General features: G+C 37.0%; 1 protein-coding gene across 5 annotated transcripts in view; it reads left to right on the forward strand.

Moving 5' to 3' along the window:
- SPAG1 (sperm associated antigen 1) overlaps positions 1-17,574 on the forward strand; it is a 61,692-nt gene that overhangs the window by 26,901 nt on the left and 17,217 nt on the right. For 4 of the 5 annotated variants that reach the window (XM_026663400.2, XM_026663395.2, XM_026663390.2 and 1 more), the window contains 4 exons: positions 3,664-4,083; positions 4,494-4,593; positions 7,511-7,663; positions 16,174-16,349. In XM_026663400.2, coding sequence (XP_026519185.1) covers positions 3,664-4,083; positions 4,494-4,593; positions 7,511-7,663; positions 16,174-16,349 — 849 coding nt within the window. The remainder of the gene's footprint in view (positions 1-3,663; positions 4,084-4,493; positions 4,594-7,510; positions 7,664-16,173; positions 16,350-17,574) is intronic. The other variant, XM_026663404.2, reaches the window with a different exon arrangement.

A 17,574-nucleotide genomic window follows, 5' to 3' on the forward strand; every position in this document is an offset into this window, starting at 1 on the left:
CACCCAGTTTTGTGAGATCCTTTTGTAGCTTTTCGCAGTCTGCATGGGACTTAACTATGTTGAATAGTTTTGCATCATCTGCAAATTTTGCCACTTCACTGTTTACCTCTTTTTCCTTTCCATTTCTGAATATGTTGAATAGGACTGGTCCCCGTACAGACCCCTGGGGGACACCACTGTTTACCTCTCTCCATTCTGAAAACTGACCATTTAGTCCTACCTTTTGTTTCCTATCTTTTAGCTAAATACCAATCCATGAGAGGACTTTCCCTCTTATCCCATGACCGATTACTTTGCTTAAGAACCTTTCGTGAATAACCTTGTCAAAGGCTTTCTGAAAATCTAAGTACACTATATCCACTGGATTCCCCCTTGTCCACATGCTTGTTGACCCCCTCAAAGAATTCTAGTATATTGGTGAGGCATGATTTCCCTTTACAAAAACCATGTTGACTCTTCCCAAACAAATTATGTTCATCTATGTGTCTGACAATTTTGTTCTTTACTATAGTTTCAACCAGTTTGCCTGGTATTGAAGTCAGGCTTACTGACCTGTAATTGCCAGGATCACTTCTGGAGCCCTTTTTAAAAATTGGCATCACATTAGCTATCCTCCAGTCATTTGGTATAGAAGCTGATTTAAATGATAGTTTACAGACTACAGTTAATAGTTCTGCAATTTCATATCTGAGTTCCTTGAGGGGGCCACTTAGGGATCTGGGGCAAAATCAGTACTTGGTCCTGCTAGTGAAGGCAGGGGGCTGGACTCCCTCTAATGGTGGGGCCTTTGGAGAGGAGGGATAGCTCAGTGGTTTGAGCATTGGCCTGCTAAACGCAGGGTGGTGAGTTCAATCCTTGAGGTGGGCCATTTAGGGATCTGGGGCAAAAATCTGTCTGGGGATTGGTCCTGCTTTGAGCAGGGGGTTGGACTAGATGACCTCCTAAGGTCCTTTCCAATCCTGATGTTCTATGATTCTTGGGTCAGTACCATCTGGTCCTGATGACTTATTACTCTTTAGTTTATCAATGTGTTCCAAAACCTTTTCTAATGAATAAAATTAAATACCTACATACTATGGTGATAGGCCCTTCTGATAGATGAAGAATTTGTCTAAGGTTACATCTGATACAATGATTTTGTGGTTTTTCTTATCTTCTGGACATTGTTTAAAGCTAATTTTAGGGTTAATTTTCATTATTGTCTGTCTTTAATCTGAACTCATATAAGGCTATGCTTTGTCCTTATTTTTACCTTTCATATGAAACCTCTTTTTATTGAGCTATATTGATATATTACAAGAAGACGGATTAAAAATGTCTCCTTTCCATGTTATTTATGGGGACTTCGGATGGGTACCTAGGGTTACCTAGGGAGGTGGTGGAATCTCCATCCTTAGAGGTTTTTAAGGCCCGGCTTGACAAAGCCTTGGCTGGGATGATTTAGTTGGTGTTGGTCCTGCTTTGAGCAGTGGATTGGACTAGATGACCTCCTGAAGTGTCTTCGAACCCTAATATTCTATGATATTCTAGGGTTGTCAATTGCAGTTAACTCACGCGATTAACTCAAAAAAATTAATTACGATTAAAAACAATTAATCGCAATTAATTGCAGTTTTAATCCCACTGTTAAACAATAATAGGATACCAATTGAAATGCATTAAATATTTTGGATGTTTTTCTATATTTTCAAATATATTGATTTCAGTTACAACACAGAATACAAAGTGTACAATGCTCACCTTATATTTTTTATTACAAATATTTGCACTGTAAAAATGATAAACAAAAGAAATAATATTTTTCAGTTAATCTCATATAAGGACTGTAGAGCAATCTCTTTATTGTGCAAGGGAAATTTACAAATGTAGATTTTTGTTTTGTTTTGTTACAACACTGCACTCAAAAACAAAACAATGTAAAACTTTAGAGCCTATGAGTCCACACAGTCCTACTTCTTGTTCAGCCAATTGCTAAGACAAACAAGTTTGTTTACATTTACAGGAGATAATGCTGCCTGCTTCTTATTTACAATGTCACCTGAAAGTGAGAACAGGTGTTCGCATGACATTATTGTAGCTCATGTTGCAAGGTATTTACATGCCAGATACGCTAAATATTCGTATGCCTCTTCGTGCTTCGGCCATGATTCAAGAGGACGTGTTTCCATGCTGATGACGCTTGTTAAAAAAATGATGCGTTAATTAAAGTAGTGACTGAACTCCTTGGGGGAGAATTGTATGTCTCCTGCTCTGTGTTTTACCCGCATTCTGCCGTATATTTCATGTTATAGCAGTCTTGGATGATGACTCAACACATGTTTGATTTTAAGAACACTTTCACAGCAGATTTGACAAAACGCTAAGAAGGTGCCAATGTGAGATTACTAAAGATAGCTACAGCACCAGACCCAAGGTTTAAGACTCTGAAGTGCCTTCCAAAATCTGAGAGGGAGGAGATGTGGAACATGCTTTCAGAAGTCTTAAAAGAGCAACACTCCGATGTGGAAACTACAGAACCCGAACCACCAAAAGAGAAAATCAGCCTTTTGCTGATGGCATCTGACTCAGATGATGAAAATGAACATGCATTGGTCCAGACTGCTTTGGATCATTATTGAGCAGACACCATCATCAGCATGAATGCATGTCCTCTGGAATGATGGTCGAAGCATAAAGGGACATATGATTCTTTAGTGCATCTGGCACGTAAATATCTTGCGACAACAGCTACAACAGTGCCATGCGAACACCTGTTCTCACTTTCAGGTGACACTGTAAAGAAGAAGTGGGCAGCATTATCTCCTGCAAATATAAACAAACTTGTTTGTCTGAGCGATTGGCTGAATAAGAAGTAGGACTGAGTGGACTTGTAGGATCTAAAGTTTTACATTGTTTTGTTTTTGAGTGCAGTTATTTTTTGTACATAATTCTACAACTGTAAGTTCAATTTCCATGATAAAGAAATTGCACTAAAGTACTTGTATTAGGTGAATTGAAAAATACTATTTCTTTTGTTTTTTATAGTGCAAATATTTGTAATAAAAATAAATATAAAGTGAGCACTGTACACTATATTCTGTTTTGTAATTGAAATCAATATATTTGCAAATGTAGAAAACATGCAAAATATTTAAATTGTATTCTATTATTAACAGTGCAATTAATCGCAATTTATTTTTTTAATCGCTTGATAGCTCTAATATTTTCTCATGACTATCAGTAAAACAATTTAATTTGGTGCTGATGTATTAATTCTAACATGACAAGTAATTGTGATTTGCTGATTGAAAAACTGTAAATCTGCATTTTCATGTAAATTAAAGTATCAGCTTTTTATTTAGCATTCAGTATTTAAGTGCTTAAATTCAAGGTAAATTCTCTACCATTTCATTATGTAAGAAAAGGGGGGCTATAAGTTGTTCTTCAGCAAGGAGAAAACAGATTTGACAAGAAAGTATTACATTCTTACTATGTATTGCAAACTGTTTATTACTAGAAATTAATCTGTGTTCTGAGAGTGTTTTCTGTGACAAATCAATTTTTATAAATGAAGACTCTTGAAGTATTTTATGCTGTGGACTTTGGTATACACCCCTCCTTTGCCTTTACAATAGTTCCTTCCAATGATGCAAACTCTGACCTAGCTGATTAACTTCCTTGTAGAAACTGGTGTACTACTCGGAGGCAAGATTGCAACTAAAAGTGAAATGGGGAATCTACAAAAAAAGTTTTCCAGCAAAGGAGATGGCTGTAAGTCAGAGACGCAGAAGCAGAGTGAATACACTGAGAGTAGAGTAAAAAAAGACGTATCAGAGAAAAAGACAATTGAACATTTACCAGACCATGAAGGTGAAGTTAATGGTTATCTAAATGGTAAAAAAAAGAATGAAAACAATGATCTAAAGAAGGAGACCTCCAGTTCACATGGGACGGAATCTTCATCCACTGGGAAAAGCATTTCTAATTTGCTTCCTCCTACTGCAGCAAAACTGAAAAGTGAAGGAAATGAGTTATTTAAGAATGGGCAATTTGGAGAGGCTGTGCTGAGGTACTCAGAGGCCATTGAAAATGTCATCAATTTAGGTGAGTTGTGATACCTTATGAAAAGAGTAGAATCGCTATTATTGTTAAAAGAACCACAGTTTAACCATCATAGCCTATCCACAGATTTCTGACAGAAACTGACAGGCTGTAAATTCCTCTGTGATAAATAATAGTCAGTTTACAAAATGAGTCACAAAAGGTACAATAGAGTGAAATGAATAGAAAGATTGATCATTCTTAGTGACAGCGATGTTTGCATATGTTTACGTATTAGAATAATTATATGTATTGTAGGTGACATACTGAATAAACAAAAGCTCCTTGAAGCTTTGCATCATCAGCAAACTGCAGCAGTGCAGTGTAACTCAGAACATACTATAGTCTTTTTTTAATTCTAATTCAATGATATTTAAATAATGAACTTTCATTGTACTTTCATATAATTTTAGGAGTACAAAGTCGAGATGATCTAAGTATCTTGTATTCAAATAGAGCAGCATGTTACCTTAAAGAAGGCAACTGCAGTGACTGCATTCAAGATTGTAACAGGTAAAACAGCACTCTTTCTTGTAGGGAAACAACATTCCTATTGATGATTAAACATTTTAATCAGTTTCTCATTATTAAAATACTATTTTAACTGAGTCATTCTAAGGAAGGGCTAGTTCCTTGTCATATTGACAGGAATCTTTATCTGTTAAAATATGTTATGAATCACTCACTACTAGGGGAGAGGTAATTTTAAGAATATTGTATAAGTTGATGTGTAAAGACAATTAAATCTTCCCAAATGTACATAGAAATGCATTGAAGGCTTCAATGAACAAAATGTTAACGTTAAATGAAAACTGGCTCTTTACTGAACAGTCTGTGAATGCTCCATAGTTATTTATACGTAGTCTCTTTTCACCCTAGGACTGATAACCTTGTTTGAAACCATTTTTAAGCATGTTTACAGTAGAAATTGTTTTGCATATACACTCAACATATTCACAATCTGAGTTACAATTGTGTTCAAAAATTGAGCTAGAATTCTGCTGTCTACTTATGGTGCATTGTTGTACGGCACCATTGGCTGAAGGTCAGGTACCCTCAATCTCCCCCTCCAAAAAAACCACATTTAAGTATTACTGTTTTTCCTAAAATTTCTGTTGAATTTCATAAGCAGTGATTAATGAGTGTAAGGCTTTAGGGGTTAAACAGGATACCATACGATCAGAACTCTCATCAGCCAAACAAATTTCCTCTTTTGTAATGCAAGGCTGTAACTTTCTGGAGTGCAATCCAGACCTGTGGAGAGCGTGGAGTTGCCTTGCCCCAAGCAGGCTCCAGGATCCAAAGCATTGGACCAGGGCTGCCCAATATGTAGACATGAGTGCATGCTTGTTGCTAACAGTGGGTGTCCCAGGCAGAGAGTCATAGTAACAAGGCATTGTGAGGCACGGGGTTACAGGATAAGAGGTGACAGAACTCTTCACTGGTCTGGATTGCACCCCAGAATGTGATACATACACAACTAGAGTATAAAAATATTAATAACTGGATATAATATAGATTTAGCTTTTAATTTTTATTAATTAAGCTGCTAACATATTGAATATAGTCTACCATCTGCTTTAGGAGTTTTCTTAGAATGAGAAGTTTTTTTCATATACTTTCTAATACTCTGCATAATTTAAACTTTGTTGTAATTAGTGAAGATATAAGATAGTTGAAAAAGACAGACGTTTACTGACCAAATAAAGTTACAAAATTATAGCAATAAATTGCTTGTTCTGGTTCTTTGAATATAACTCTGCCTTTGAAAACAATACTGTGAACCTGTGTTTTGTTTTCTCTCTAAGTGGAAACCTATATCATCATCAATCATCATCATCATTATCATCAGTATAATATTAATTTATGGTACTACCCATAATATGCTATACACTTTCTATATAGACAGAGAGGTATGGTTCCTGCCACAATGAGCAGAGACAACAAATAGACAGAAGTTAGGAAGAATAAGAAATAGAAACAATATTAAAAAAATATATGTCAACTGGATTTGCTGTAGGCAGCACAACAGAAATGGATAAGGTTTAATAATGATTTATGATTGACTTCAGCAAGGCCATGGATGGCATAGTGCTTGTATTCTTGATGTAAAAAAAAAACCATCCCAAAAATGTTTTACACATTTGTCTTCTAATATGTGTTTCTTGAGAGGCTTCCAGAAATCCTCTTAGCTCCTCTTCCCCATAAGGGCCCTGATTTGGAGTAATTTACCCTTTGTCTGTGGAAGACAGGATGTAGCTCCCTTATACTAGCTTCCACTTCCTCATATTACTGCTATGGCATAACCTGTCACCTGACTAACATTACCCTCCAGCTATACCCTGGAAATGCATGCTGGCTAGCTTCACCTCCCAGATGCTGATAGTCCCCAAGAAATGCACCCCTTCCATCTGACTTTGTATCTACCCTTTAGATTGCACCAAATTTCTAGGTGTTATGAACCTGAAAATTAGTTAGTGTTCTCAAGGTTAAAAGAAAGTTAAGAGCAGTAGTTGAGCCTTAGTAGTACTATGGAGTGATGCATAATTGCTATTCTAAACAGTACTTAGCAGTAGAAGAGATCTTGGAAGCTTTTAAACATAACTGTCTTCATTATTTAGATATATACAGGAGTACATATCCTAATAGCTAGCTGCCTAGAATCCTCTAAATCGCAATACTCCTATTGTTCCATTAATAAAAGACACTTTTTAAATAATAATGCTTTTGTGGGCATTTTGTGCTTTTGTGAGCCCATCATGTCACTGGAGCAGTCCATGTAGTTTAGAAGTAGTACTCGTTGTGCTGCACTAGAGACTGAGCTTGCTGCCTGACCACATCAGCAGCAGTGTTATCTGGGAGACATCCTGCCAAAACAGTCAGTTTTTTCCTTGTATGCTAACCTCAGTTGCTCACAGCCAACAGGCAGTTGTGTACTGCTTGTATTATTGCTAAATATTTTCTTCATGTTTTACAACTACAGAGGAACTGAAAGCTATTAGAGGAACAAGCAGACAGAACGAGCATATGTTTGAGAGCCACACAGATCTAGGCACCACTTAAACAGAATAATCATCCCATTAAGATTAAGCAGAATCACCACACTAAGATTCTATTAAGTATGGTGGGCCTTAAATGTGTTCACTGTGGAGGAAGTAGGTTACCAGACTGAGTTAACAAATGTAAGTTGAATACATTGTAATAAAATATGCTAGCATGTACATGGCTGCAATCCCATTTCGGGTTTTTTTAGTTGCTAATAAACCACTCCAGATCTGCTTTCCTATTTTGTCAAGATAACCCCAAAATGAAATAATGGACATACTGTGTATAGTTCTTTATATCATTGGATAGCTTCATTAGGTTTACGTGACAATTCTGTTTTCAGCCCTGCACTGCTTGTAATCTTTTTTTCTTTTGTATTCTCAAGAGCTCTGGAACTTCATCCATTTTCCCTTAAACCTCTTCTGCGACGGGCAATGGCATACGAGTCCATGGAGCGATATCGGCAGGCGTATGTTGATTATAAAATGGTTCTACAGATAGATAGTGGGATCCAGGCAGCAAATGACAGTGTTAATAGGTAACATCAATTTGTGACTTTTGTGTTCTTATAAGATGCTGAATGGAAAAATAGGATTTTATATTTTATTTTATTTGTTTTCCTTTATCTACTCCCTCTCCTCTATGTGCCTCAGAGTTAGAAATATATACAGAAACACCAGTTGTTTGTTGTTAATTATGTTCACAGTAACATCATTTCCCATTGGTTTTATTCACTCTACAATTAAACCATGAATATAAACTTGAAGGGTGGACTTTTCTTTTGCTTTCAGCACTTGTGCATGTACCATCTTTTTTCTTCTACTGTTCTGTCATTTGTCCGTTACCCACGCTGTAGTATTCCTCCTCTCTTGTTCTGTGCTTTCCCAATTTCTTTTTAATTCCTTCTGTGTTCTGGTCAGTGTGAGGACAGCAGCAAAATGAAACTTGTAGGACTCCTGATCCCTGAAGTGCCAGGCTAATGTTTGACATCTAGCCTGCACAGAGATCAACATTCCATTAAGTTTCACTGTGCTACCACTTGTCAACAGTAGCTTATTAGTGGCTTGTGCCACTTCCCTGAGACTATATTAAAAATTTGATCTTAATCCATGTCAGCGAAATTTCATGTTTTGTTGTTTTGTGCTGGATATTTTACCCTTTTCTATGTGATTTAAATTTTATAACCTAAGGCAGAAATCTCCTTTAAGTTCTGCATGGCAGATATCAACTCCCAATATTCTCCTCTCTCTACTCTGGTGACCTCAATGAGAGATGCATGTATATGCAGAGAGCAAAATGTTAAAGCTGAGATCTTCCCTGTGGCTCTATGAGAATTTTGCCCTTAATACTTGGGTCTACAAAACTTTATTCTTGTATTAGATGACAAAATGCTATCTTGGCTGGAGTAGAACAATAATTTCACATAATATTATTGACGGAAAGGTCTCTAAACTAGTGGTCTGCCAAACTCTTTCGTTTCAGTGTCTGCATTGGTCATCCATTTAACATTGAAGCATACAAGAGAGAATCTCAATCTCTTGCCATACAACTTAAGTGCCCCTTACATTCAAGACCAAATTCATAAATACTAAAATGTGTAGCATGTTCTACTTGTAGCTGCCAGCAGTAAAAGCAAGATGAAACTCTGGGGAGCAGTATTTGTGTTTGGGTAACAATATTTTTCCAGAGTATAAGATTTGTACTTCATACACCTCATGAGTGTAGCATCACTTTTGAAAAAAAAAATTAGTTATTGATATTCGAATACTGGACAGATTAAATATGGCAGTTACTGAGAGTATATACTTGGAACCTCAGTGATTTTTAGTCTTTTTTTTTTTTAAACTACAACTATGTTTAAAGGGCTTTACTTTTTTGTGTGGGGCTTCAGTTTGCTCCCCTTCTTAACTTTTGTGTTTGTTACCAGGTGAGATAACACTAGCAATAGTCACTGTCTACACAGTGTACAGTCTAAGAAATATAATTTTTCTAACCTTTTTAATAGTTTCAAACCCGCATCATTCTTGCTGCCAACTGCAGATCATTAATTTCTGTAATTATATTTATAACAACTGTATAGAATTGTGCTTGATACTTCAAACATTGTCATACTTACATTTCTTTTAACTTATAGTAAGTAATTCTATGAATCACAAAACTGTATTTGCTTTTTTTCTACTTTAAATATTGTGTATGAGAACAGAGAAGCCAGTATGCATTGAGCAATAGCCCACATATATTCAACCTTCAATATTAGAACCTGTTTTATAAAGGAGGGACGGAGCATTGAGGTTATTTCCTATGCTTCTTGAAAAGTGAATGGTAACTTTAACTTCTACCTGTAGGTGTATGTACACCAGAAGGGATCTTAGGTTAACATTTTCTGTAAAGGATGTTATCTTTAGCTGCAGAGTAAACTTGCTAGTACATCAGTGTCTACATCTGGTACTAGATGAGTTCCTGGTGTGGTGAAATTACTGATGTCAAACAGTTGGTGTGCATGGTTTTACCTCCTGTATCGCTATCTTTTATTTATAAACAGGCACTTTAGAAATTTCCCCTGATTGACATTCTTGTAACTTACTTAGGATTTAAGCTTCCTATTTTTTCTTCCTTAACATTTTTCCCTTTATTCCTTTCTAGGCCTTCCTTATGCTTTTAGCTTCATTACTCTTTCCTCCCTGGCATCCCATCATCTTATTTCAGCTGCTCCTTCCTTCTCCTCCTTTGCTGGTAATTCATTTTTGGCTTTCAGATTTTGTTTTTAGAGTATAGCCCTCTTGCGTAAGTTTAAATACAATTTATTTATTTTAAAATTTTTATCATTTCTAAATTCAATTTAAATAGCTGATCAAATAAAGAAAATACTCAGTTTCAGTGAAAAAGAGAAACAATTTTAAAAGAAACAGTTTAAGAAGTGAATTGCAAAGGGAAAAAGGTGGCATTTCTACCTTTCCTGTTCCTTTTTGATGTAAAGGGATAACCTCAAAAATGTCATTTAAAAATATTTTTCTACATGTCTTTTATATTAGGAATATCAGGTCCTGGCTTCCTGTTTTTATTGGAAAACTTTCTAAGATCCTCAGAGGGATCTGATTGGTGATATCACAGGAAGCTGACTAATCTGCTGATCTTTCACCCCTAGCCTGAATAAGATTCCCCTTCACCTATCTTCTAAGGCTGGCCTAAATAACCAGGTCCTGCAAAAATCTTACAAGCAAAAATGGAGCTCAGGTCCTGAGGTTCCTATTATTAGTCATGTAAAAGACTAGCAGAATTGTTAAAATAAAACTGTGAGATTGTCTGTGTACATCATAAAGAAAGCATTGAAGAGTGTGAGCAATTTATTTATTTTTGCTTTGCAGTTCCACCATTAATAAGAGAGTTTGTCATCTTGGTTAGAATATGTTGAATGACTTTTTTTGTGGTGTCCTGATATGTTATCCTGCAAGAGTGGTAGCAAGCACTCTTATTTGAGGGACCTTGATTATGGAAACTGTTCCCTGTAATTGTGTTCCAGAACCTAGGTTTGGCAAGCTTCAGTGAGGCTTTTAATCAGTGGCATTTTACCACTGACTGCATACCATCAGGTTTCCGTGGCTAGTTTTTTTTCTTTTTTTTTTTAATTTTCTGTTGGATTGACTGATATTTCTACTGTTCCTTTTTAATTATTGTGAGGCATCTATAGGCCATGGCAATGGGGACTGTGTATATACACTTCCATTCACTAAATGGACTTCTCGTTCTAATTGACTCTAATTCCAATATGTTTCCTGTAATACCAGTTATTAAAAGCTGCAGAGTTCTTCTAGTGAAATTTGTTACAAACTTTTGTATGAAAAGTATACTGTATAAACATGGCCCTATCAAATTCATGGTTCATTTTCATAAATTTCACGGTCAATGCATTTTAAAAATCTTGAATTTCAGAGTTTCAGATATTTAAATTTTAAATTTCACAGGGTTGTAACAAAGCATGAATATGTATTTTAAAAATGGCAAAATATAAACATGTAAAGCCTTTAAGTAAGTGTTTCCCAAACTGGGGGTCTTGACCCAAAAGAGGGTCGGAAGGTTATTGTGGGGCAACGCGGCATTGCCACCCTTACTTTTGTGCTGCCTTCAGAGCTGGGTGGCTGGAGAGCGTCATCATCTGGCCGGACACCCAGCTCTGAAGGCAGCTCTGCCGCCAGCACAGAGGTAAGGGTGGCATGGTATGGTATTGCCATTCTTACTTCTGCCCTGCTGCTGGGTGGCCAGCTCTGAAGGCAGCGCAGAAGTAAGGGTGGCTATACTGCAATCCCCCACATTAGTCTTGCCAACCCCCTTTTCGGTCAGGACCCCCAGTTTGAGAAACACTGCTTATAGCATAGTGTAAAAGTACACAAAAGACCAGATTTTATGCATGGTCCATGTCACATTTTTCATGGCCGTGAATTTGGTAGAGCCTTATGTATAAAATAGATCTTTGTGATAAATACCAGTAAACCCCAACATTGCAACATGACTGTCTGAATGTTTTCTTGTAAAACACCATTTTTGGTGCAAGACAGTTGCTAACATAGTTGAGTGACTGGATGGGGTGCAGGTTACAAGGAGCCACCTCCCTAGCCCATGCATCCTGTATAAGCACCAGGGACAAATACAGTCTTGTTCCCTTTGAGCCTGATTCAGTATCCATTGAAGTCAGCAGGAGTCTTTTCATTGACTTCAATGGGCATTGGGGCAGGCCCTCTGTGCTGATTGCGGGCACACATAGCCGCAAATGGAGAAAGGCTGAGCAGGGAGGAAGCAGGGTCCTGGTTTGGTGTGGAGTTACTCTGCTTTTTACTCAGAACAATATCTAAATACTGTGATCTGCCTTCTGCGTATTTCACTCTAAAATAAGCCATGTTAACCAAAGCAAAGGTCAGGGCTGTTCAACTTGCATAGTACCCCTAATTTTATATGAGCTACTTCATTCAAGTTGGAGTGAGAGAATATTTTGCTTAGATTAAAATAAAATTATAGCTCAATGATCCAACACCACCATGTACCCTTACATATCCCTTACTGAAAGGCAACTATTGTTAGTTTAGAGAAAAACACTTTTTTGTTCTTTAGTTTGAAAAGAAATTAAGCAGCTAGGTGATGTGGAATTAGTGAATGCTCCCTGTATTTTGTGTATGATGCAAATGTTTGTTTTAAATATTAAAATTTGAAAAAAATTGCATAAATCACCATAGCAAATACATGTAGTACATAAAACAGTACCTCACACAAATCAATGTATCAGCATCCATTTCAGTCTGTATTATTCTGTAAAATAGTACAACAATTCTTTTGTAATCTGCATTACACAAAATATATTACAACCTCTTATAGGAAACAAGGTGGATGAGGCAATAACTTTTACTGGACCAACTTCTGTTGGTAGGAAAGGCACACTTTTGAGCTGGGTCTGGGAAATGTAGTCAGAGTGTCCCAGCTAAATACAAGGTGTAATAGCTTGTTTAACATAAGTAGTTAACACCTGTTTCAAGGGACCATTCAAGGTGAAGTGGCCTGTTAACACCTGTCCAGTCGTTTGGGAAACTGGGAGTGGTGTTTAGTGGGTTACAGATTGGATTTATGGCTTATTACAACAATGTCTCTATTCACTGGCCAGTATGAATGAGCTTGCATATACATACCAGATGTGTTCATCATAAGATCCTTTAATGCTCTCTCAGGTATGGCTGAGGTTTGTTTAAATAAGGTACATTTCACACACAGTGCCACATAGTGGCTGAACAATATAATACAGAAGTGCCTTCTGTTACATTTCCCCCTTTTAAGTTCTACATTCCTACCATATACAATATTTACACTATCAGGCTATTTTTGAAGTTCAATATGTATCAGTCTGTTGCATGTCTCTCAGTCATACTGGTTTCTAATTACATGACCCAAACATCTAAGAACTTGGTCATCTGGCTGTCCATTAGTTACAATGACTGGCTCTGGTTGATTTGGAATCCTTGAGTCGTCGTCATCTTTTTCTGTTCTCTATTCTCTTCATGGGCCACCTTGAAGAAGAATTTCTGGACAGATGCACCATGAAACCAATGATATATATCTGAGATACATGATGATTTTCATCTTCTGGACAGATAACCTAGACTCCCTCATAGATGTCCACCACAACTTCAACCACTCCCACCCATCGATTATACTTTTTCTAAAATACTCCCACATTAGCATCAAATTCCTGGACACCATGATGACCTTCAGCAGTGGAACCCTACAGACAACTATATAGAAGAAACTCACGGATGGCTATACCTACCTTCACAGATCCAGTAAATACCCCAAACACACCAAGCAATCTTATCTACAGCCAGGCACTCAGATACTGCAGAATATGCTCCGAGGAAAGTCCAGGATACAAACATCAATGCACTTAAAACTGCCTTCACCAAATGAAGTAGATCGCATCATGGAATGGGTCCCCAAATACTGGAGAGAACCTGCTTCAATATAGAAATAAAACCCCCTCCAACCACACACCCCTAGTTGTCACTTATTGCCCCACATTGATGATACACCATATGGATTCCAAACAGTTATACCCCATACTTGATGGGGTCCACATCCTAAAAGAAATCTTTCCTGAACTCCTTCTGGCCTTCAAATAACCCCTCCAAACTCTCCAAGCTCAGCATCAGGAGCAAGCTCCCCACAGATCAGGAAACACCAACTCAACCCTACCAGAACAACAGATGCAAAACCTGTAGACATATCTCCACTGCTACAATGATCAGCATCTCCCACAAAACACCTTTCAAGATTCATGGGTCCTTCCCCATCTATCACAACATGTGACATACCTCGTCCAGTTCACTGAATGCCCCAGTAACTACTATGGGGGTGAAACAAGACTGTCACTATGCACTCAAATGAACTCACACAGAAAAATGATGAAAGACAAGAACATCATATCAACTGTGGGTGAACACTTTTCACAAAGCAATCACTCTATTGCTGACCTCTCAGGCCTTACCTCAAAGGAAACCTGCACAACACCTTCCAAAGATGAGCCTGGGAGCATAAATTCATAACTTTTGCTAGACACTAAAACTCATGGACTGAGTAAAGTCACTGGATTTATGGCTTATTACAACAATCTATAACCCACTAAAGCCCCCAGCTTCCCTCCTACCCCATGACTGGAGAGATGTTAATGAGTCAGTTCACCTTGAATGGTCCTTTGAAATATATGTTAACTATTGATGTAAACAATGTGTTCCACCTTGTATTTAGCTGTGACACTGAGTACATTTCTCAGATCTAAAGAAGAGCTCTGTGGAATCTCAAAAGCTTGTCTCTCTCACCAAGAGAAGATAGTCCAATAAAAGATATTGACTCATTCACCTTGTTTCTCTGATATCCTGGGACCAACACAGGTACAACAGCACTGCATACAGCCTCTTAGAGTCTTTTTGTAGACCTTTGAGGGTCTTGTGTGAGTGAGGAGATTGGGATTGGGCCCTAACTGTTCATCTTCTGTAGTTATACTATAATATTAAAAAGCCTTTCTGTTTATAAATACTGTACTGTAAACGTTTAAAGACTAAAATCAAGGGCGGGAAATGTGAATCTGGATTACTTTCTTCCATTCCAACCTCACTTTTAATGTTGCATCCAACATTGTTAAATCCTTTTCAGATGTATATCAATTGTTTCTTTTAATGAAAAAGGATTTTTCATATTTAATATTAATATATTTTTGCATCAGTGGTGGGAGTGATACACCTGCATATTGCAAGATTATGAAATAAAATTTGAATGTAGCATAATTTACTGGACAGTGCAGAATTTTCCTTCAAGAATTGGTTCCTAGGCTCTTCCTGATCTTTTTTCTCAATGTAGAAAATTTTCTAATCAGTTTTCATTAATATTTAATATTTTCTTTTTAAAAGATACTATAAAATGTACAGCAGTGTTGTCAAGCTTTTTATATGTTAGTTTTCTTTATTTAGGTCTTAATCTAGAACCCATTGTGGTCAATCCGGTAACTCCCATTGACTTTAATGGGGTTTATTTTGGGCCTTCTATGGTTTGGAATAATCTAGTTGCCTACAATTTGTGAGTAGTGAAAGTACACTTTCGTAAGAAAAGGATCAAGTTGAGAATTTTAAATGTATTTTCTGTACATTTTTAAATGGGGATAATGAATTCATGCTTAGAGACTTACAGCGCAAGAAGTTCTTAAAATACAACTTAATAAATACTTGGAGTTGCAGTACTGTTGCAGAAAGTAGTTGTATGTATTTAATGTGGTATCAACAGCTGTAAAAAGTACATTTGTGTCTGAAACTAGTGTATATAATATTGTCACAAGCAATACCTTTAACTTCACATCTGAGATAAATGAGCAAAAAAAAATTGTTTTGTTTTCTTTTCAGTTTTAGTTTATACATTAAGCAGGACTCAGGGCTCAATCCTGCAAGAGGCTGAGAACTCTCAATACCCACTTGCTGAGGCTCTGACCCAGTTAAACACTTAATCACATGCTTAAATGCTTTACTGGCCAGGCCTAAGTGAGTTTCTCCTTTGCTGAAAAGACCCGTATAAATACCAACAAAGAGCATAAAAACTCTAAGGGGGGAAAAAAAACCTAAGGATCTTTTTTTAAAAATTCAGGACAATACTACTTAAACTGGGCATTATGGACAAGTCTACATTAGAAGCGCTACATTGGTGCAATTGCGCCCCTGTAGTGCATCTGGCGAAGATGTTCTATGCCAACGGGAGAGAGCTCTCCCATCCGCATAATAAATCCACCGCCGCGAGAGGCAGAGCACTGTCCACACCGGCACTTAGGTCGGTGTAACTTACATCAATCGGGAGGTGGCTTATTCACATCCCTGACCGACGAAAGTTATACCGAAGTACGTGGTAGTGTAGACCTGGCCTATCAGAAGAATTTTATTAGAAGAATTGAAGGACAGTGATATTTTTAAAATTGAAGTTAAGTTGTAAAAAGAAAAAAAATATGAAAAATCATGTGTATGTTTTGGTCTTCAGAATAACAAGAACTTTAATAGATCAAGATGGTCCAAGTTGGAGAGAGAAGCTACCACCAATTCCAGTTGTCCCTGTTTCTGCTCAATTACACAAATGGGATGGAGGAAGCCTTACTTCAGAAACTAAGCGAAAGAACATTGCAGACTTCAATGGAGATAGACAATCAGAGATGAACAGTATGTATAGCATATGCAAATATGTAGAGGTAGAAAAATAGAAATATAGTTTAACAAAAGTTAAACATACCATTGCTTTTCAGAATATTATCTGAAGAAGCAATATACTTAAATAATATTAACAGCAAATCTTTCTGAAAGGAAAAGTTGGATAATGGTCGAGATTGGATTTAATAACTTGTATAGATCCATAATGTTATGCTTCTTTATCACCCCATGGATGAGTTTTCAATGTGCATTTCTTTGAATATATATATAATGTTGGTAAGAATATTGATCAGCAATATGTTGATACCCACTGGAACTGTCGAGTGGGTCTTTCCTATTTACTTAACCTTAATTACATCATTTATTTTGAAAGTAGAGTCATGCTCTACATCATGATAGAATGTTGCTGTGACTACTGCATAGCCTCTCTCCACCAATAATGTTACCTCTTAGCTCAAGGATGATTTAGTTGGGGTTGGTCCTGCTTTGAGCAGGGGGTTGGACTAGATGACCTCCTGAGGTCTCTTTCAACCCTAATCTTCTATGATTCTATGATAAGTATACAAAGTTGGTGAACCTGTAAGAATGGCAAATGTATGTTTCTAAAGCATGCTGTCTTTAGGGAACTCAGGGCTTGTCTGCACAGCCCCGTAGTTCAGACTACAGGGGTGTGAATTGTGGTGTGTGCCAAGTGCTGCGCTGTGTGGATGCTGTAGGTGGAAACTAAAAGGTACCTAGTTCCTATTAGCACAGCCCTCTTCAAATGGGATAATGTTAATGTGAACTAGGTACTTTTCAGTTTGGACTAGCAACATCCACACAGGACAGTTATACAGTGCATTCTTCAGTTCACAACCCCCATAGTCTGAACTACATGGCCATGTAGACATAGTCTCAGTTACAGGAAATATTTTTTCTCTCCTAATCTCCATGGCATTAGATAATTTAACCATAAATCATTACTGGAAAAAGGCATGTCCTCAATCAACCTCCACTCCTGAGGTACTAAAGAATTAATAATGTTACTGCTGTCTGAAAGATAATCTAAAGAATTACTCTTCACCTTTTGTATACCAACTGGGAAACAAACAAACAAACAAACAAACACACCACACATTTATAGTTATAACAGATCTATGTACAAGATGAATTAACTGAGCAAAAAATAAATGAAGGGGTGGAGGCAGATATGTTGGTAACATTAGGTAAGATTGAAAATTGATATTAGTATTAGTAT

The sequence above is a fragment of the Terrapene carolina genome, unplaced genomic scaffold, assembly GCF_002925995.2.
Source record: "Terrapene carolina triunguis isolate 2854851 unplaced genomic scaffold, T_m_triunguis-2.0 Scaffold58, whole genome shotgun sequence".
NCBI lineage: Eukaryota > Metazoa > Chordata > Testudines > Emydidae > Terrapene > Terrapene triunguis.